The sequence below is a fragment of the Sinocyclocheilus anshuiensis genome, unplaced genomic scaffold (genome assembly GCF_001515605.1).
Source record: "Sinocyclocheilus anshuiensis isolate Anshui unplaced genomic scaffold, SAMN03320099.WGS_v1.1 scaffold161, whole genome shotgun sequence".
Classification (NCBI taxonomy): domain Eukaryota; kingdom Metazoa; phylum Chordata; class Actinopteri; order Cypriniformes; family Cyprinidae; genus Sinocyclocheilus; species Sinocyclocheilus anshuiensis.
In genome coordinates this window covers 602,290-624,867 of record NW_015539832.1, presented here as the reverse complement: position 1 = coordinate 624,867, position 22,578 = coordinate 602,290, and the positions used below count along the sequence as shown (strand labels likewise).

Here is a 22,578-nt window from a genome sequence, read left to right as displayed (position 1 = left end):
CAAAATATTAGATACCTTAAAAAACCTGAATAAATAGTAAATAAACATTTTCTAACAAAAAGTGCAAAGTAGAAGTAGAAAAAAAGAAAAATGCACAAATATTTTGATGTAAATATAATGGGTGATATATTGCGTCACCAAAAATTATTGAGGTCATGTACATATATTGCGCAATATGTCAATATATTGATTATTGCGACAGGCCTAGTCAGAGTAGAAACATAATAACAGACTTGAGTTAAATTAGCTGCACAACTGTTAGTGTTATTATTATTATTTTTAATAAATTGACTTTTTTTTTTATGGACTGTGGACTACACATCACAGTCCGTAAAAAGGGTCCATTTATAATTTTCTGTTTTTTAGTAATGTACATTTATAATAACTATATATTTTGCTGTTAAACTGCCTTGGAATACATTGCATAAAACTTAAATGGTGCTGCATGCAAATTTGACACATTTCTCTCTTCTGACCAACATAATCTTTTCCCTCTTTTGTAAAGTGTTTTTTTTTTTTTTTTTGCTAGCTATTGGGAAATGTGAAAAGGGTCCAAAGCTATTTTTGCAGAAAATTATTCAACCCAAAATAATTTTTGTATCAGTGTAATAATTCCTATTTAATTTTGTGTAATATTATAATCTATATTTAATCTTTTTATAGTTTAATGGAAGAAGACCAAAAAATTATGATGAACCTAAGTTGAAAAAAAAACAAAAACATTATGGCAAGCGGCTGTAAATATGTAAGACCATATAAGCACACCCCTCTGACTGTTGATTTCTTTATAAATACGCCAAATTGCTCTTTTGCTTGAAAGGCACGAACAACCTACAGCTACACCATGGTTACAAAACCTAAATCACTCTCTACTGGATGAAACATTAAAATAAACGTCATTCCGCCCAGCCCTCCATCCAGCTTGTCGTGTGAATTGGTTTGACGGCTGTTTTGGGTGGTTACTGACAGATGCCTCTCATTTCAGGAAGCATCTATTCTAGTCCTGGACTTTACAGCAAGACCATGACACCTACCTATGACTCTCGGGACGGCAGCCCTCTGTCCCCCACCACAGCGTGGTTTGGAGACAGTCCGCTGTCAGAAGGCAATCCCAGCATCCTCGCTGTCAGCCAGCCCATCTCCTCACCCGACATTCTGGTCAAGATGTACAAACCACAGTCCCTCCTGGACAAGGCCAAGATCAACCAGGGGTAAGCTGGGACAGATCTGGTGTGTGAAGACTCAGTGATTCAGGAAGGTTTGCACTCATATTCCTCTGAATGTCTTTGTGAAGGTGGCTGGACTCCTCCAGATCACTGATGGAGCAGGATGTGAAGGAGAACGAGGTTCTTCTGCTCCGGTTCAAGTACCACAGCTTCTTTGACCTCAACCCAAAGGTCAGTGTGTTTTGCACCTTATCACATATAATCATATGCACACAATGCTGAATAGGACATTCCAGTATCACACACAAGCTCTTAAAGAGGTCATGAACTGCCTTTTTTTTTATTTTGCACTGTTCTTTGAGGTCCAATGTTGTCAAGATTTTTACATCAAAAAGCATCATAATTTAGAAGTAATAAGTTATTTTGTGTCCACATGTGAATAAACCCACCCACTCTAAAGCGGTACTGAAGTGCAGTGGAAACGCAAACCGTGCCGAGCCGAACTGTGCCATGCCGTACTGAGCCGTACCGAGCCGAGTCGTACCATGCAGTGGAAAAGCGCCAATAGATGGGACGCTGCTGTGATTTAGGTCAAAAACGCATAAATAATGCAATTCAACCAAACGATCTGTAAGAACAAAAACAGTTACTCGCACTTGTGTTGCGACATTACTCTCAGATCCAATATAGTCGCACAGCATTGTCTTTTAGTTTCAATCTTTTTGAAAATCCCGCATCGAATTGTGCCTTGTTTGTAAATTAATCCATGGTAAAAATTGAAAACAGACAATTGAATGGGCGAAAAGTCTAAAGTTCCATTATGTAGAAGCAATCGCTGTAAGAATTCATTTATACCTGTATCTATTAGGATTTTAAATAGTAAATTGCAGTAATTGTGATGGTATTTTAACTAACAAAAGTGTTGTTGTTGTTGTTGTTTTGTGTGGTTGGTGTGTATTGCTGCAGCTTTGAGTCCAAGACAAATTTCCTACAAAAGACAATAAAGTATAACTCTAACTCTAAAGGGGTCATGCAATAGAAAATCAAAACATTCTTGATATTCCTGTCAGTAGCATATAAAACATCTATATTGTGATTATTTTATATACAGAAAGTGATCAGAGATTGTTGTCTTTATAATAGCTGGAGCAGAGCGAGTCTATTGGGGATTTCTGCATTTTCGCCAAAAATCCTGTTATAATCAGTGGCTCAGTTTACATTGCTCAACGAGTCTCTTATTTACACTGTGTTGCACTTTGTAAGTTATGGTAAAAGTATTGCTGAGATTGCAGAAATCACGTCGCAGTAAGAAGATGATTGTTATCATCATGTGCTCAGTAGACATGACTTTAGTGCAGTGCTTTGATGCTCTAAATGTAATGCTGTAATCAACACTTTTCCCCATTAGTTCATCCTGGCATAATAAAAGTTTTCAAGAGAGTTCCACATGTAATGCTCATTTCATATGCAAAGATGTCAGCCAATCATAGCAGTGGGAGTTTCCATTGAAGTCTCACAGTGGACACGCCCCTTCTAACAGTGTGTTCAAATCAGAGGCTAAACGTGGGTAGAAAATGACAATTTGTTTCTACATTATGACCAGTTTTGATTAAAATACCATACTAAGATGATAATTGCACCTCAGCAAACATAAAATAATTGCATTTCATGAACATTCGCATAGACAAATTCAGTTTTATTTAATTGGGAAAATCATCTAGTAACAGTGTAGCTTGCAAAATGTGGGACAAGTAAATATTGTATTTATTTTTTCCTTTTTTGTAAGAGTTTAGCAGTGTTTGCAGCCCATTTTACATTTGCATTTTAACATTTACATTGATTTATTCACTTGTATTAAATTGGGAAATGGTAGATGTGGGAGAGGGTCAAATATTACAATAAAGAATTTATCAGAGGCTAAATTTGGGTAAAAAAAGGTTTCATCTTTTTTTATGAAAATACCATACTAAGATGATAAGTGCACCTCAGGAAACATCAAATATTGCATTTCATGACCTCTTTAAGGTTGTATATGAGTATAGTTACATATAGTGTGCATTATGCTCACCCGTAGGCCTCTCAGAGGGATCTACGCACTTATGTTGTAAGGACGGTGTGCTGGAAGTGGTGTTGTGGTGTCGTGTTTTTAACCCTCTCCTGACCCCTGCAGTATGATGCCATCAGGGTGAACCAGCTGTATGAGCAGGCCAAGTGGGCCATCCTGCTGGAGGAGATCGAATGCACCGAGGAGGAGATGATGATGTTCGCCGCCCTGCAGGTACGTGCACGTCCAAACCTCGGCAGAATTTATGCCAACGCCCGACTTTTGACAGTTTGCAGTCTTCACTCGGGTCCTCTGGCCCTGTTAATGAATTGGATGGGCTCTGTGCCTGACTGCGTAGCATCTGCAGCATGCAAACGTTAGGCTGTGGCGTTTGTTTTAACTGGCCCTTTGGCCAGCGATGACCCTGCTATTTCAGACCCTCATAAATGTTGAGTGACAACACCTCAGGACGCCTCACTGTCTTCACATCATGTAAATATAGAGCGGGCGTCTGTTCGAGGGAGGTGGGACATGGGAGACCACCCGGAGTCTCCAGCCTAAGGAGGTGTGGGTTGCTCCAGCAGGGATTTGTGGAGGTGTATCAGTGGTGTCGACTTTCTCTGTTTACGTACAGCGAGTTTAAATTAGTCAGGTCTGTCCCTCCCCATCAGTCCACACCACGTTCAGTCAGAGGATATGAGTCTGGCTCTGGACCTGCACCGTGTCTCTGGGTAGAAGAGCTCAGCGGCGTCAAACATCAGCAGCTCTAAGTTTAGCCAGCTTTATAGTGGGGCTGTTAACCGTTGAGAGAAATCGGTGTGTCATTCACCTACTAACTACTCTTATCTGAGCAGAGAGATGGTGACATGAAAATACCTTTAGTCTCTATTTTGAAAGCGGAGCTGTCATCAGCGTACAGTGAAATATGCTTCTGTAGTCCAACTGTTCGCTGTAGCACCATGGGGATCGTTTGACAGCTAATTGTAATTAGGAGAACGAGGTCACAGGCCAACCCTCTACGCACACCCTGGCAATATAATCGCCATTGGCTAGTACATTTTTTTGTTTTCTCGCCAGACTGATATACTATTTTACACACACACACACACACACACACACACACGTGCGCGCGCGCCCGCGTGCGTTTACTTAGCTATCTAAATGGGGACATTACATAGACTTCGATTGTTTTTATATACAGATAGTTAAATGACTAAAATTATATGATGTCTAAATGACTAAAATTATACACTTTTTAACCTAGACCCACCCCTACCCCTAACCCTACCCCCACAGAAAAAAACTTTGTTTACTTTATTTTTATAACAGTTTTACAAATGAGGACATCCACAAATTGAGGTTTTTGCCGATTTTGTCAGGTTTTGCTCACTTTTGGGTACAAATGTGTCCCCAAAATATGGTTAAGTAGGTACACACACGCACACACACACACTCACACATGATTCCACCCAATCAGCTTATTTTTGTAAAATGGAACAGCTTCATAAATAACTGAATGTGCACTTACTGGCGTGTAAAATCTAAGAATTTATTATCCAATGGCTAATGTTAGACATCATTTAGTCGCCCAGAGTAAGATTTAGTCGCATATGCGAGTGATTTACTCGCAATGTAGAGGGTCACAGGCTTTAAACTCGTACATGAATAGTATTATAGTTAACAAAAAAACAGTGTCAAAAATTGTGTTAGTATCACTGAAATAAATGTTCAATTATTAACTTTAAACTTTTACTAAAATTAAAATAAAATAAAAAAAAATCTAATTTAAAAAAATATATATTTTATTTTGAGTTAAAAACTGATTGGGAAAAAACTATAATAGCGTATCAGTGATACTAAAATAATACTGATACAGAAAATGATAAATAAATGTTAAAATTAACTTTAAACTAAAATTTAAATGAAAAAATATATAAAAAAATAATAATTCTAAATATATTTAAAAATATTTTATTTTGAATTAAAAACCCATTGAAAAAAACTACAATAGTGTATCAATGATACTAAAATAACACTGATACAGAAAATTTTTAAAAATGTTAAATGTTGTTTGTTCATTACTGGAGGTCAAAGTAAATATTACATTAGCTTTTTTATTTTTCATTTATTTTGTAAGAGTTTTTGCAGCATGTATGAATACAGTTTAAAACCATTTCATGAAAACAAATACAAAATAATTGTTAAATTTCACAAATGCATAAAAGTTTAAAACCTAAAAAAACACATTTAACATGAACACTGACAAATTCAGTTTTATTTAATTGGGAAAATCATCCAGTAACAGTGTAGCTTGCAACATGTGGGACAGGACCGCATATTTGTCCTGTCAGGAGGTCAAAGTAAATATTTTATTAACTTTATTTCCCCTTTATTTTGTAAGAGTTTGACGATGTGCAGCTCTGGAACTGAGGACGTGTGTGAATACAGTTAACAAATTCATGAAAATGTTACATTTCACAAATGCATACAAGTTGTCAACATTTTCTAAATACTTTTTTACATTTACGTTGACAATTTTTTTTTTTTTACTTAGCTAAATGTTAGATGTGGGAGAGGGTTAAATATCACAACAAAGAATTTACGATATTAATATGTTTTTATTTGCAGTACCACATCAACAAGCTGTCCATCATGTCTTCAGACAATCACATGAACAACAGTGAGAAGGAGGTCGATGAGGTTGATGCAGCTCTGTCAGATCTGGAGATCACTCTCGAGGGAGGAAAGACATCCAACACGATGGTACTGCAATCTCATGCAATAATAATTCTTCCTACTTCCGTTACAGCCACAGACACACACCTGTAGGCCTTTATCACACTCTGCATTCGAAAAGCAGAAGCTTCAAATATTAGAATGAAATAATTCCTGCTGTAGCCTGTGTCAATGCAGTGCCTATAGCATGGGCTTGTTGTGGTTTATCGACATAGTTCACCACAAATACTTCATCTAAACACACCAACCTCATTAATCAGGTATGATGAAACAAAGAAAAATGGTGCCATGTTATTCTGACGCATATTTCGTCATTTAAAAGGGAAGCACACATGCCTGCTGTATGTGTAAGTGCAGTACTTCAGTCTAAGCACTGTTTTTTTTTTAATCAAAAAGCAAGGATGTAATACAAATAACATCACCATGAAGAACAGTAGAATTAGACAACATTATACATCACATTAAACGTTAATTATGAGGAAAGACTGTACAAATTAGAAATATTATTCACATTGATTTCATGCTTTTCATTCCATAAAAAAATCTCCAAGTATTGCTTCAAATTGAAGTCATTCAAATAAAGGAATATTATTTAAAAATGACTGGTTTGATCATTGTAAGCGAGTCATATCCTCTGGAGTTTGAGTGCAGTAATTGGATAGCATTATACTGCAGACAGAATTGGAGTTGGTTTAATCATAATAAGCATGCTGAAATAAAAACAATGACATTAAAAAATGAAATCAAAACGGTGTATTCTGAATATTCTTCTTGCTGTAACATGAGCGGCGTGCAGCTGTTATGCAGACTGTGACCATAACAATTTTGACATTACACCAACAACTTTATTAATACACTTTGTGTTCTCAGGGTGACATCACATCCATTCCTGAACTGGCTGACTACATGAAAGTCTTCAAGTGAGTTGAAGGATTGAAAAATATGTTGAGATTTATTGTTTTTGGTCTCATAAGCTTGAATTAGTGCAAGGCAAAAAAAAATATATAATAATAATAAAGCAAGGCTCTGTCTATGTATTAGTCTATTTAAAGTGTAAATGTTGTCATTTCCACTACACTAGTGGCAACTAAATTAATTACAAATTAATTAATTAATTTGTTTAAGCGAAATGGGTCTGCTTATTAATAATGCTTATTATAATGTGCTTATATTTTGCTATATTGAATATTGAAAGAGCGGGCGTCACAGACCTGATCAGCATTCGAGACAGGTCTTTTATCAAAGGAATTTCCCTTTGATTTTGAGATTTCCCTTTGATCTTTTGCTCATACCTCAGACCAAAGAAACTCACTCTGAAAGGATACAAGCAGTACTGGTGCACGTTCAAGGACATCACAATCTCCTGCTACAAGAGCCGCGAGGAGGCCCATGGCACGCCGGCGCACCAGATGAACCTGAGAGGTGACCGCTCGCAACAGACGCGGTCAGAAACGCTGTTTGTTTACCACATCAGCACTGCATCTCATCCGCTGTTTCTCTGTAGGCTGTGAAGTCACACCAGATGTGAACATTTCCGGTCAGAAATTCAACATCAAGTTGCTAATTCCTGTAGCAGATGGTATGAATGAGATCTGGCTGCGGTGTGATGCTGTGAGTGAGACACTTCTATTGATTGCCACACATTATTGAGCATTAAATCGCCTCACATTTTCACTTGTCTTTAAAAGGAAAAGTAGCATGTTACTTGACTTGCTGCTTCAAAAGTAATTATACAGACTCATCAGGGTTATTGTGGTTAACTAAAACTATTAAAAAAAAAGTGTTACATGAAATAATTATTTATTTCAGCTAGTTGCCAGAGTAACATACCTCATTTTCATTTAGTATTGATTCAAACTGAAATACATCTTCATAAAAATAGACAGAAAAGTCCCCAAAAAGTAATAAAACTGACAAAAACATAAAACAAAATTGCTGAAACTTTAAAATTAAAATTAAAACAGAAAATAGAAAAAAAAAAAAAACGAATTAAAAAACTATAATAGCATCTCAGTGATAGTAAATGTACACTGGCACTCAGAGGATACAATACAATAGTTGTTTTACTTTAAACAACTATTGTTTAAAGTACTTTATACTTTAATAACTTTAGTTGTAAAGCACATTTAAAAACAACCGAAGCTGACCAAAGTGCTGTACAGAGTAGAATACAAAACTCAGAAATAAGAAGAAACAAATTTAAAACGCAACAAAAACAAAACAACAATTGAACCAATGATCAAGGGGAATTGAAAGCTAGAGAGAATAAATGTCTATAGAGCAGACTTAAAAGCAGAAATAGAGGGGCTAATCTAATATGAAGAGTTAGACCGTTCCAGAGTTTCGGACCTGCAGTTGCAAAAGCGCGATCACCTCGTTTTTTAAGTCTAGATCTAGGCACAATGAGTAGACAGGGCTTTACACACAAGTAAAATAATTTTAAAATCAATTCTATATTTAATGGGTAACCAGTGCAGATAAAATAGGAGTAACTGGCTCATACTTGCCAGAACCAGAGAGTAGTCTAGCAGCTGCATTTTGCACTAGCTGTAGACGGGAGAGAGAAGACTGAGAAACACCGTAATAAAGTGAATTACAATAATCTAAACGAGTTGTTACAAAAGCATGGATCATGCAGGATCAAACACCTTTCCCTGTCCTTCAGGAGAAGCAGTACGCTCAGTGGATGGCGGCTTGCCGTTTGGCCTCCAAAGGGAAGACGATGGCAGATAGTTCCTACAACTTGGAGGTCCAGAACATTCTGTCCTTCCTGAAGATGCAGCACATGAATCCTGATCCTCAGATCATAGAGCCCATCACCACCGACATCAACCCTGAGTGCCTGGTGTCTCCACGATACCTGAAGAAGTACAAGAACAAGCAGGTAAATGAGAGACCGGTCTGCCGCTGCAGTACAGAATACAGACTGACACTGACGGCAGAGAGCTGAAGACAGGCAGGGAGGCAGGTCAAGAGACTTATTTACTAATACATAGTAATAAACAGCAATATGTTTACACATATTTATTTACTAATGCATGCAAGTGAAGCAAATTCATTGTTGAAAGTGGTTGACATTTTTGCTGCTGATTTTTAAATCAGGTTCAGTCTCAACGCGAAGTCACAAAACTGACCTACTTGGTCTTTAGCTTCGTTGACAAAAAAGTACATTAAAATTATGATCATCATATGATCATAAAATTATAAATATGCTTAGCAATGTGATTAATTTTTTTCTGTATTTATATGCATTTTTGTATTTTCTGACCTTAAGAATGAACCACATGAATTTGTGTAAATCAGTGGAAAAAATTGATAAGTTTTCAAATTTAAAATACATGCATGGGTTGCTTGAAACAGCACTGCATGGCACTGTTGTGGTTGTGTGCAGAACACCCTTTGTGTCTCATTCAGGGTCCAAAATTAACACACATGGGTAAAAACCTCTGTTGTGGAGTTGCTATTAAAGTAAAGCACAGCACTGTGTTCATTTACATATGAGCAGCTCACGATCCGGTGTTTTCAACATCTCGAAGCAGCTCGGTTCACAGTAGATGCTGCTCCATATGAACTCCATCTCTGCAATTGCTGTTTGGGTTGCTTATTTGTAGCGAAAATTGTTTATAAATGTTAAATATTAGAATTGTAATTTTGCTGTTGTTTTGTATAACAATAATAATAACAATCAATATTATTATTATTATTATTATTATTATTAAATGCTCATTTTTATTTTACATTACATTATTTAAATTTTATATATGTATGTGTGTGTGTGTGTGTGTGTGTGTGTATATATATATATATATATATATATATATATATATATATATATAGTGTGTGTAGTAAAACACACAATGCACGCACACTAATATATATTAGTGTTTTTAATAATAGTTATACTGAAGAGCGAAAAACTGGTTTTCATTTTTTCCTTAGCTGATCACATGCCTACATACTAAATAAACGTCAGATATTAAATACATACCACATTTTAAATATCACCAAGTCCTACTTGGTACTAGTAAGAAAAATATTTACAAAAATTTAAAAAACAAAATCATCTTTTTCTAGCACAGAGACACTCATCTTGATATGGATATGCAGAGTGTCCAGTGAAATTTCTCAGAGTGATGTCGTTTTTGTAGTACTTGATTGAAAAACAAGAGTAAAGTGAAAGTATGTAGGGAGGGCTCCTGTGTGGGAGTCGACAGACGGCTCCTGTGCGCTGCTGCTGGTGTCGTCTTACAGTGGCCCTGGACTCAATCCAGCTCCTGTGAAGCTGGGGGATGGTGGGCTTCCTGTCCTCACATCACACTCGCTCCACCAGCAGCTTATCGCTGGAAGAAACTTTGAGGAGCTGGGGTGGGGTCTTCAGAAACAGGCGGGAAAAAAATACAGGAAACAAGCCGTGCCTGGGAATGTGCAGAGGCAGCCTGGGAAGAAGACAGCAGTTTGTTTGTGAGACTTTAGAGTCCGGATGATTTCGGAGCACTTCTAATCCATGCATTACAAGCTCAATTTATTTTCTTCAGAGGCTTCCTCTGGGATTTTATTCCTAGAGGACATGGGTCAGTAAGCACTGAACTTTGGGAAACAAGGATAGATGACTTTCTCACTTCCAGACTCGACAGGATCAGGAAAGCGGATGTTGTCATCCAAATGGTGGGGAATTTCATAGGTCTCTGTAGTGTTCTTGGGTTTAAATGTGTGTGGTGCCACCTTGTGGAGTCAAGGGTGTATAGTTTGAAGTGTGATGAAAACATTTCAGGTTAATCATAAACTATAGCTCAGCTATGAACTTTGACCCCATTTTATATGTTTAAAAATGTTCTGATTTGTGCTTAAAGAATGTTTTTTTTTTTTCTCTCTCTTTTTTTTTTTGAGCTTAATGGACAAATCGGAAGATATAAAAATGGATGTTTGGATGTTGGTTTGACCAAGGCTTGCCTGAAAGTTTATAATAATTTTTAAAAGATTGAAGTTTGAAAGTTTTTACTCAGAAGTCAAAGACGGACAGACCAATAAAAACTACTTCTGAGCCCATTAGACCGTTGGAGTCCTCTACTGGTAATTGATGGGCATTGTTATCATGTTGTTGGATTTTGTTAGTATGCATTAGCATTTTTGTAATGTAACTGAGTGTTGCATAGTTTTACTCATCGCTTACATGTTTTAGCACATATTTTAGCATGTTTCCAACTAGACATGGGCCGATTACCGGTTTCAAGGTATACCACGATTAGAGTAACACGACCCATCCCCCTCCTGTTGGTGCAAGCGAGCGGTCAGTCACGTGTGTGTAGGATGGACGAACTTAAGGAGCTTCCCCTGGAACTTGCGCGATCGGCAACTGGCCGTTTAATGTTTTATTGCAGCCGATCTCTGTTGCACAAACTGCGTTGCAATGCATATCATTTTCCAAATGTCTTTATGTGAAAATATGAAATCTGTAAACGGCCGTTAACACAGGCCAGAGACGCTGAAGTCGGACGTACAGAGAAAAATACTGTAGCAGGCAGATCACTCACTGTTCATGATGCGCAAGGCAAGTTTATTTATATAGCACATTTCATACACAATGGTAATTCAAAGTGCTTTACATAAAAGAAAATAAAATAATAAAAAAAATAATAATCCCAACAATAAAACAAGGAATTTAAAAATATAGAAAATGATTTAAAATTTGATTTAAGAGGTTTATCTCCAAGTCTTGACTGGAAACAAAACATCTAATTCTTGCAATGTTTTTTAGATGATAGTATGCTTATTTAGTTACTGCTTTGACATGACCACTGAAACTAAGGTCTGTCTCCAGAATCACACCAAGATTCCTGACTTGATTTTTAGTTGTTTGACCCCTAGAGTCAAGGTATGCATTTATGTTAAATAAATATGTCAGTCTTTATTTTTCTTCTTTTTAGGGCAGCAGTAGCTCTAGTAGCAAATCAATCATCCACATCAAAAGCTGCAGGACAACCCACATTTCAGAAACAAATCAAAGAAAAAATAAACAAATAGTACTGTTCCAAATATTCTGTATGTTGCTCAGAATTTATTGTTCAGTTTTTTTTTTTACCCAGACATTTCAAATTAACACATTTTAGAGCTGCAACAACAATACCGTGATACCGTGAAACTGTGATAGTTTTGCTTAAGGTTATCATACCGTCAAAATCTCATACCGGCCCATGTCTATTTCCAACATGTTTTAGCACATTGCTGGTATGATTTATGTTGCTAACATGTTTCTTTTATTTTTTTGCACGTTTAGCATGTATGAGTTAACATGTTGCTAGCATGCTTTAGAATACTTTAGCTTTACAATATTTTACAATAATAGCAAACAATAACTCTTTCTATAAGAGGCATTGTATGAAGCTTTTGACCCCCTCATTGAAAGTGTATGTGGAACTGTTTGGAAGTCTGATACTGGAATTCTGAAAGTCAGATCAGTTAGAAAAGATAGAGAATACAGAGTTAGAACATTCTGAAGGGTTGTGCCAAGTTTGGTGGTCATAGCTTAAAAACTCTAGGACGAGTTAGAAATTTGGTCTCCGAAGAATAATAAGCTTAGTAGATCAGCGTTTTGGCTTTGACAAGCCAACATAATAAACTGTTATTTTAAACGAGTCAGTCGGACATCAGTGCAAAAACAGCTTCCACTGGATTGTCCAATTTTAATCAGCGAGGATGAATCTACAGTTCAATCACCCCAGTTTGCAGACTACAATAGTCTTCTGCTTGGTTTCAGATCAACGGTATTTCAGGATCTCTGCTAGCTGACACATTTCTACATCTGCACAATATATACATTCAATCCGGTCGGATCTAATGTGATCCCAGTGCAGTGTGTTCCTCTGATCTCTCCTGTCCATCTGATCCTCATGATCCTCCCCTGCTGTAAACTCACTTGCACACCCTGCCCTTTTCTTTCTCTGTACATTAATGGTTGTTTTGATTCTGTTATTCTGCCTGTTTGCTGCTTTATTCATTTATTTGCTTTTCCCTTGTTTCCTCTCCGTGTTCCACTTCCTGTTTCCACCCTCCTCAGCCAGGCTTTGTCAGGGACTTGGTAAGTCACTCGTTTGACGGCTGGTAAATGTCCATGACTCACTAACACTGGTGCTGTGTCTTACTCCAGAGATCCACTTTACCATTTATAGCTGTAGCTCACCCCAAAGCTCACATTTTAACATTTAAGATAATGTGTTGAGTCACTGGTGTCTCCTCCAGGACAGCTATCTGACTGAATGCTGTTAAAAGTCAAATTATGTATAGGCTCTCATGTGGTGGATATTTTTAGAAATATTCAAATGAATACAAAAGCAGCTTGTAGTCCCGTGACCTTGAGGCTTATAATGTAATATTAATCTGTAAAACTGTCAGCACAATTATTTTGATCAGTTTAAGCATGATTATATCCCAAAATATATTATCATCATTTACAATTATTGTTTTGTTATATTATTTTAGATGCACAATGCAGTTTTCTACAGAGCCCCTAAAAAGACATGGTGATGGTAGAAAAACGGAGATGCGTTTTTCGTTCTCTCACAAAACTTCTGCATTCCCCTGAGAAATTTAGAATTTGTTTGCAAACCTTTGGCACTCCCCAGATAAATTGTTTTTTTTTTGCAAAACCTTTGTGGTGGAAACAATGAGGTGTGAGGAAAAACTACATGAATGCAGTAGTTCTGCGAGAGATCGTAAAGTTCCTTGGGCGAATGCGATAGTTTTGCGAGATAACACAAATGTTTAGCAAGAGAATGTGAAGTTTCTTGGACGAATGCAATAGTTTTGCGAGAGAACAATTGTTATGCAAGAGAATCTAAAGTTTAGCGAGAGAATGTATAGTTTCTTGGGTGAATGTTGTAGTTCTGCGAGAGAATGTAAGATTTCTTGGCAAATGCAATAGTTTTTCGAGGGATTGTAAAGTTTCTTGGGAAAATGCAATAGTTTAGCGAGAGAATGAAAATGTTCTGCGAGAGACTGTAAAGTTTCTTGTGTGCATATGCAATAGTTTTGCAAGGGAATGCAAAGTTTCTTGGTCGAATGCAATAGTTTGCGAGACAACTCAAAATTTCTCAGGAGGAAGCAGAATCATTGAAATTGATCATTTTTCCTCCCATCTCATATTTTTTTTCATCACCATGTCCTCTTAGGAGCTCCATAGTTTCAACTATAATCAACACATTTGTCTCATAGTACATCTAAAATCTCATGGAAATCCTTTTTTGAAAAGGGCTTCTGTTTCATTGACTGACTCTTTCAGGGAGTTTGTAGCTCTGATTGAAGCTTTCATGAGGCACGTAACTGATCTGCGGGAGACCCCTGTGACGTCACTCATTTGCTTCTGATGTGAAAATGTTTCATGTTCTGGGGAAATAGGGACTAAACGACGGTAGCTGGGATTGTAATGGCTTCTGTGAATGTGTGTTATGCCGCATGTGTAACGTATCATAAGCGATGCTTGAACAAGAGGAGCATCTCATGTGTTCACTGTGATATTTGTGGTGATTTAATGCAGCGATATCATATTGACACGTCTGGTGTTTCATTCTTCTCTGGGGTTGTTTTCTGATGACAGTGTGTCCATGTGTTCACTCTGACCTTCTGCTGAAGTTATGATGGCTTATAGCACTTGTATATTAATGTTCACGCATGCATCATTCTCAGATTTCCGCCCGTATTCTGGAAGCCCATCAGAATGTGGCGCAGATGAGCCTCATCGAGGCCAAGATGCGCTTCATACAGGCCTGGCAGTCCTTGCCAGAGTTTGGAATCACCCATTTTCTTGCCAAGTGAGTGTCGCCTAAACCTGACGTTTCTGTCTCTCAGATATCTTGATTACATGTTTGTGTGCCAATAAAAATGTCCTTTTTAAAGTTCACAGTTCATTCTGGTTTTAACATAATTTACTCACTTTCATGTTGTTCCAAACCCATATAATTTACTTTCTTCTGCAGAAACTATTGACTGATGCTTTCAAAGTGTAATTTTAACCCCCAACTGAGCTGTAAATCACAGAAACCAGATCATTGAGTCAGTGAGTTGAATTCAAGGACCAGATCAAGCAATTCTTTGGGAAGATCTGGCTCAAGAAATCATCAGTTCACAAATTGGACAGTGCTGCTACTTGCATGAATTCTCATGGACGTGCCAAGTAGAGTTGTGTCAATATTTTCAATGCATAACTTAATTTTCAGCCTTGCACAAATAGATGACATAGCTTTGGAAGGCTTATAAAGAATTTAAGTGCGCACGTCATGTGGGCTACGTTATTTACATGGGCTATATAATTTGTCATTTTGTGTTCCTTGGATGAAATTCATATGAGTTTGTAATGACATGAGGGTGAGTAAATGACAGAATCTACATGTTAGAGTGAGCTGTCCCTTTAAAAAGTAATTTCCTCATGTCTTCTATATTTCTTCTCATTGTCTCCTCACAACATCTGCTTGGATAAACACTGAGCCTGTAATTGTTAAATTTCTTCACATTAGGTTCCAGGGGGGCAAGAAAGACGAGCTGATTGGCATCACCTACAACAGACTGATCCGTATGGACGCCAGCACAGGAGACGCCATCAAGACCTGGCGCTTCAGCAACATGAAGCAGTGGAACGTTAACTGGGAGATTAAGATGGTGAGATGCTTTTTTTTGATGTTGTTGACTGTTGACTGGTTATGTTGTTATGAATGAGGCTCCGTGTTAACCGTTTCATCAGGTAAATGGCCTAATAACATAATAGACGTTTATCACAGCGGAATTGATTACCGGAAGTGCTCGTCGAAGCAGTGTATCGATTCATCCGGCTATGTATATTTTTCAATGTGCTGTAATCACCTAGTTGAATAAACACCTGTTAAAATGAGCATCTGCTGGATGATTTCAAAATCCGGACATTTTCAGAGACAGGTGAAGAGATATCCTGATGGTTACTGTGCACATAATTTTCCAAACTCAATGGAACTTTAGTTTTAATCTAACGTAAGCTGATCTGAGAAAGCCATGACTTGTGAACATTAGGGCTGTGTATCACCAGCAAAGTCACGATACGATACCTATCCCGATACAGAGGCCACGATACGATACGTAACACGATACAGGACTGCACTGAATTTCACCTCAGCAGAATTTAGTAAAACAGCTGTTTATTAAACACCGCATACTATATAGGGCCATTGCTAACTATAGGCAGAGCAGGCAGTTCACCTCTGCATTATGAAGGGCCTCCATAACTCTACCACAGTACAATACAGCGGGTAAAATAAGTATTGAACACATCACCATTTTTCTCAGTAAACATATTTCTAAAGGTGCTGTTGACATGAAATTTTCGCCAGATGTCGGTAACAATCCAAGTAATCCATACATACAAAGAAAACAAAACAAATAAGTTCAGAAATTAAGTTCTGTGTAATAAAGTAGAATGACACAAGGGAAAAGTATTGAACACATGAAGAAAGGGAGGTGCAAAAAGGCACGGAAAGCCAAGACACCAGCTGAAATCTATCAGTAATTAGAAAGCAATCCTGCCCCTCATCAGTGGAAATTAATATTAGCTGCTTCAGTCCCAACTGATGGCCTATAAAAAGGTGTCTCATTACCAATGTATCACACAAAAAACATTTCATGATGGGTAAAAGCAAAGAGCTTTCTCAATACCCTCACAACCTTATTGTTGCAAAACATACTGATGGCATTGGTTACAGAAGGATTTCTATACTTCTGAATGTTGGGAAGTGGAAAGAACATCATTTCACCATAAACCGGCCTCGACCAGGTGCTCCTCGCAAGATTTCTGACAGAGGAGTGAAAAGAATGATCAGAAGCGTTTTCTAAGAGCCAAGGATCACTTGTGGAGAGCTTCAGAAAGACCTGGAATTAATAGGTACAATTGTTTCAAAAAAAATAATATGGTCTTAAAGAGACAGCAGCCAATAAATACTTAGTTAAGCTAGTAGTTTTTGCTGTGGTATAGAAGAACTTAAAGTAAGCTTTCACTATTTCTTTTTTTTTTTTGCTGATCCGAAAAATGATCTGATCTGATCCGTGACTCAAAATCCATAATATGATCTGAACCGTGGGTTTTGTGACCCACTAAGGATGATGAAGATGAAACAAGGGTGGACATTCCAGCGAGACAATCATGCCACTAGTTTCTCTAGACAGCTGTCATTACCAACAAAGCCTTTTGTACGAAGTGTTGAAAACGTTTCAGTAGTTCAGTACTTTTTCCCTGTGTCATTCCACTTTATTACACAGAACTTAATTTCTGAACTTATTTGTTTTGTTGTCTTTGTATGTATGGATTACTTGGGTTGTTACCGACATCTGGTGAAAATCTCATGTCAACAGCACCTTTAGAATATATTTATTGGGAAAAATAGAGATGTGTTCAATACTTATTTTACCCGCTGTATATATTATGGCATATGTTTCATGTTTACATTGGGCACTCCCCACCAGGTACAATATTCTGACTGCATTTTGTTTTTAAGCCCATAAATAATAATGTACTCGTTCTAATAAATTTATATTGTAATGTACTCTAGTATATTATATAGTATATTATATTACAGGGCTATTCAATTAGTTTCATTTGAGGGCCGGAATATTGAACTGAAATTTTGAAGGGGGGTGGGGGGCCATCCCGATCTCTTTCTGAGGGGGCCTATAAAATTAGAAATTAAATTCAAATGCATATTCAGCAGTAAAATCAACTAATATTACCAACACCAACATCTATAAAAGGCTAAAATTAGTGCTGTCTGTCAGTCGATTAAAAAAACTAATTAATTGCAAATTTTTCTGTAATTAATCATGATTAATTGCATATTAATATATTGTCAATTTCACATTGAACCTCCAAATTAATGTGGAAACAGCATAAAGGTGGTATATTTTAATTGTGTTTAATGGCATCTCTTTACTAAGTAGCCTATTATTAACAAAGGCCAGTATTTTTGATACTCTTTATATCAGGCAACCCCGGTTGTGTTCCTCTGCGGTCAGATTAAACCTGGATGTAGCCTATATATTATGCTCCATTCGTAATTTTTTAGAAACCTTGCACTTTTCTACTCCGTTTTAAACTGTTCTTTTATTCAAATTAAGCGCAGTCCACTGCTGCACACGTGCCAATATTGATACAGGGACAGCTGTATCGATACTCCTATCGTCAAATCTCTGTGACGATACATCGTCGTATCGAACACGGCACTAGTGAACATGCGTGATGATTTCACTACACTGTGTCAGTGCTTGTTTAAATAGTGACTGTGATGCTGCAGTGCGTGCAAGACCTGATGAATAGGATCAGAATTAACCCTTTAGGCGCCAGGGTTTTTTGGAAAAATGCTGGATTTTGACATCAAGATTTCAAAAGCTTGTGGCTTGAAAGGGCTTAAAGATAGAGATCTAATGTAAATTTGAAAAATGATGGGCATGACCGAAAGTTTATGTGGGGTGTAAATATACTCGTCTAATGTGCATATTATGACGTCATCAGAGGCGGCCCTCTTGAATGTCATAATATTCAGGAAATAATAGATATTACATTGATGTTGGAACTTATTTGCATGTTTTTTTTTTTGTCTTTTTATCCTCATTCCAAATGATCAGAAAAGAGGAACCCAACAATAAAACAGGAGAAAGTGCTAAATTATTACTATATTACTATACTATATAGTAGTAAAACGCATGTGAACAGTAGCCTACTTTTTGATCAGTTCATCAGTAATATTCAGTAAATAATAGATATTGCCCTGCCACCCCCATCCCCGTTGGGCAAAGGGTTGAAATGATCACTTGTTTGTGCTTCGTGAACACTCGCGCCTTGCACGGCGGCACCATTGCGCTGCAAAGATGTACTGGGAGAAGCGCGATCATTAGACGACCGATAGTCATTTCCAAAAGGCAAATATTCCCCTTCAGAGTCAGAATCGGCGAATAACATTTGCAACACATCCTCACGGTACAACTTTTTATTAGCCATTTGGCGATTTTCTCTCACAAATCTCACAGCTTATGCTATGAACTGAACTGCTTCCTCATCAATGACACGAAAGCTCACTTGCTCTGCTCTTTCCTCAAACACTTTGAATAGGAACGTGACGTAATTTTGGTCTAGAATCGAAGTACTACATGTCTGCCATCTAGTGGTAGGGAATACAAATGAGATATTACACCATATTAGGAACTACAGTCTATTTGATTAAGTATGACGTCTTGTCGCAATTTTGCGACTTTGGCGCTAAGAGGGTTAACATATTTATTCACTTGTATTAAATTTTAGTCATTATTCTGTCGTTTTTTATTGACAGTCATTTCACTGTTATGTAATTCAAATATGTATGCCAAAATTTGTAATTAATTAATTCAAAGTCATGCTGTCAACGCGTTATACTGTTCAAGATTAATTAGCCTAAATGTTTAACATTGTAAAACTTCTTTAAGGCAACTTCCGCACATTCATTCATCTGTTTGAATACCGCTCTTATGAAAATTAACCATGGTTTTGCTAACCATAGTTTAACCATGGTGTGTGTAGTAAAACTGTGGTAATGCAAATGGAAAACAAAAAACAAACATAGTTACTGCATATTTACTATAGTAAAACCATGGTTAATTTTTGTAGGGGTGTTTATCAGTCAAATTTATTTAAAAATGTAAACGGGTAAGAAATATGATCAGTAAGAGAAAAACATTGTTAATGAGAAGACGAACTTGACTGCAGCAGGTTAGTTGGGAAGTAAATGTATTTATTATTCAGAATGCACATTTGGAAGTGAAATATACTAATATGAACATTTCAGCAGGTGATATGAGATGTAGGCTTAAACATCCTCAGTTTGAAATGCATACTGCATCAGTCTGATGATTAGGGATGTAACGATTCACTCAACTCCCGAAACGATTAGATTCACGGTTTTGATTTCACGATTCGGTTTTCTCACGATTTTTTTTTAACAAAATGAGATTGAAGACATTATACGGTAAATGAAAAGGTGTCCTTTCATTAGGTTATTGCTGCACGTTTCTTTGTGAAATTGAAATAACAAAACTAAATTGAAATTTTAAAACAAACCCCAAATCAAATAAATAAGTTTCACAAATAAAAGAAAGTTCTTCATATAAACAAAATAAGCTCTTTCCATTTAAAATGAGAGGCAACCACTGCATTTTAATCATGATCCAAACAAAGATTCAGCATGCATGCAACATGAGCAGTTTTAATCTAAATTAGATTGTATAATTTCGAAATTTGAAGCAAAAACAGAATGGTCTGACTTTAGTTTTGTGAAACTATACATAAAACGTATCTGAAGGAAACAGCAGACGGGCTGAATGAGATGCAGATTCACTCTCTGCCAGCAGGTGGTGCTTATGAACAGCAATGATACAGTGTTTTACCACTGTAAACAAAGCAGAGCTGCGCTTATTCACTCTACTTTAATATGCATCGTTCAGAGGCAAGATGAAAAGAAAATGCCATCTAAACTTTTCTAAGGACAGTCAGTTCCCCTCCGAGATGCATTCATATAAAGTCCTGCTCCAATTGTATCGCGATTTGTTTGGCATCTCAACCGATTTGAATCGATTTTCAACCGGCTCGCGGTTCATCCTGAAAACTGACGCAGTGTCGTTGTTTAAAATGAAAGCAGACCGGTACGCTGCAGTAACACCGGCGAAAAAAAGAAAGAAAGAAAGGATTCTCCCATTAGTTTTGATTGTGGTGCGACGGGACCGGAAGTGACGATACACTGCTTCACATGACGGATATAGGAAGTGTGATAAAGGTCTATTAAGGCCATTTGTAACTATGGCTCATTCTGATTGCAGAAGATCTGACATACTGTGATTCTGAGTCATATAATACTATGTTTACATATACCGATCAGCACCATAGTAATACAGAAAGCCACATGATGAATCAGAGTTCAGTGGTCTGTCCATAAAACATGATGATGCACAGGGTCATAAACACAAAACACTAGCAGATACTATCAGGATAACACACATGACACTACAATAACGCAATAAACATTCACTTACAGAAAATATGATACCTAAGGTACATTATTGGAAACAAGCATGAGAAAAATTAAGATTACTTAAAATATGATAATATAATACATGGTTAAAAAACATAGCATAACCGATTGAATTTGAAAAAAATGTAAATTATTATATAATATAGTTGGATATAATGCAGCATTTACTTTCAGCACACAGCCCTCAATCAGAATTCTCTGAATTTTGGCTTTTTATAGTTAATGGTTGTGACACCTCAGCTATTGAGTGAAAAAAAATCCCTTGGCTTAGTGGCCTGACATGAAATAATAGTCAGAAAAATTAAAAAAAAAAAAGTTTTTGAAATGGAACCGTTTGTTGATCCTTTGCATGTGTTTTCTAAATATTATGATTTATGGCTCATAGTCTGAAATGGTCAGACTATAGAAGAAAAAAAACAGCTCAGAGATTCAAATTATTCAGAGACTGAGCAAAAATATGCAACTTGGTGCAGATGCTGATATATATATATATATATATATATATATATGTGACATGAAATTCTGATGCTTGTAAATCAGTGAGATGTTTATAACAGTACAGCAGAACTAAAATGATCTAAATATCAGTCGTCTCTATATCTCCAGTAATCTGTCTCAGTAAGATGAACTGAAATTATTGAAATGATCCAAACATATAATGCAGTGATTGAGAGCTGAAGAAATAAAGGCTCCTCAGAAGATGTGAGATGTTCTGGAGGCTTGTGAAGATCATTCCTCCGCTGAGGAACAGTGAAAGTAAAGCTTCTGGAAACAAACGCTCCTCAAAAGATCCTGAGGATCAGATTTGAGACTCTAAAACATGATTGATGGAGAATCAAGGAAAGCTGAGCTGCTTCAGTCCAGTAAGAGTTCATCTGGAGATATTTCTGCAGTTATTCTGATCTTTACTTGATCAAAATCAGTCAAGATTTGACAGCAGAAACACACAAGAAGCAATTTCTACAATTACACTAAAAGAGCTTTTACTGCAACTCTAAACTATCAAACAGACGATGGTAGACATAGAGCAGATTGAGTGTGAAGCAGGTTTAACAGCAGAGTTTGATCATTTACAGACCTCTAGACTGTGGGTTTAACATCTATAAATCAGCACGCATCTCCTTGACCTCACATCAGCATCTGCTCTGCTCTCACGCAGGTGACGGTGGAGTTTGCAGACGAGCCCAGTCTGGCGTTCATCTGTGCCGAGGTGGACTGCAAAGTGGTGCACGAGTTCATCGGCGGCTACATCTTCCTGTCCACGCGTGCCAAGGACCAGAACGAGTCTCTAGACGAGGAGATGTTCTACAAGCTGACCAGCGGCTGGGTCTGAGCGCCGCAACACTCACTCTTTCACACCTCTTCTTCTTCTTCTCCTTCATCTCTTTTTAACCACTCCATCGTGGCCGCATCATAACTGTTTGTTTTTTTTAATTCTGTTTATGCGCATGAATGCGTTCAAAACACTAGCAGACATGAAGCTCTGTTTCAGCAGAGCCGTTTGCTGCTTCCCTCCAGAAGTGATTTGAGAGTTTGAGATGAAGCGATAGTAGCTGACCGTTATACACGA

General features: G+C 37.2%; 1 protein-coding gene across 1 annotated transcript in view; it reads left to right on the top strand.

Moving 5' to 3' along the window:
* The window catches only part of fermt2 (FERM domain containing kindlin 2), a gene marked incomplete at its 5' end in the record, with an annotated part of 45,619 nt that extends 23,041 nt beyond the window's left edge, over nucleotides 1-22,578 (top strand). Inside the window, 12 exons of the mRNA XM_016480463.1 lie at nucleotides 986-1,211; nucleotides 1,295-1,397; nucleotides 3,337-3,444; nucleotides 5,839-5,973; nucleotides 6,817-6,866; nucleotides 7,244-7,368; nucleotides 7,451-7,557; nucleotides 8,612-8,830; nucleotides 13,001-13,021; nucleotides 14,626-14,750; nucleotides 15,453-15,594; nucleotides 22,168-22,578. Coding sequence (XP_016335949.1) covers nucleotides 986-1,211; nucleotides 1,295-1,397; nucleotides 3,337-3,444; nucleotides 5,839-5,973; nucleotides 6,817-6,866; nucleotides 7,244-7,368; nucleotides 7,451-7,557; nucleotides 8,612-8,830; nucleotides 13,001-13,021; nucleotides 14,626-14,750; nucleotides 15,453-15,594; nucleotides 22,168-22,341 — 1,535 coding nt within the window. The remainder of the gene's footprint in view (nucleotides 1-985; nucleotides 1,212-1,294; nucleotides 1,398-3,336; nucleotides 3,445-5,838; nucleotides 5,974-6,816; nucleotides 6,867-7,243; nucleotides 7,369-7,450; nucleotides 7,558-8,611; nucleotides 8,831-13,000; nucleotides 13,022-14,625; nucleotides 14,751-15,452; nucleotides 15,595-22,167) is intronic.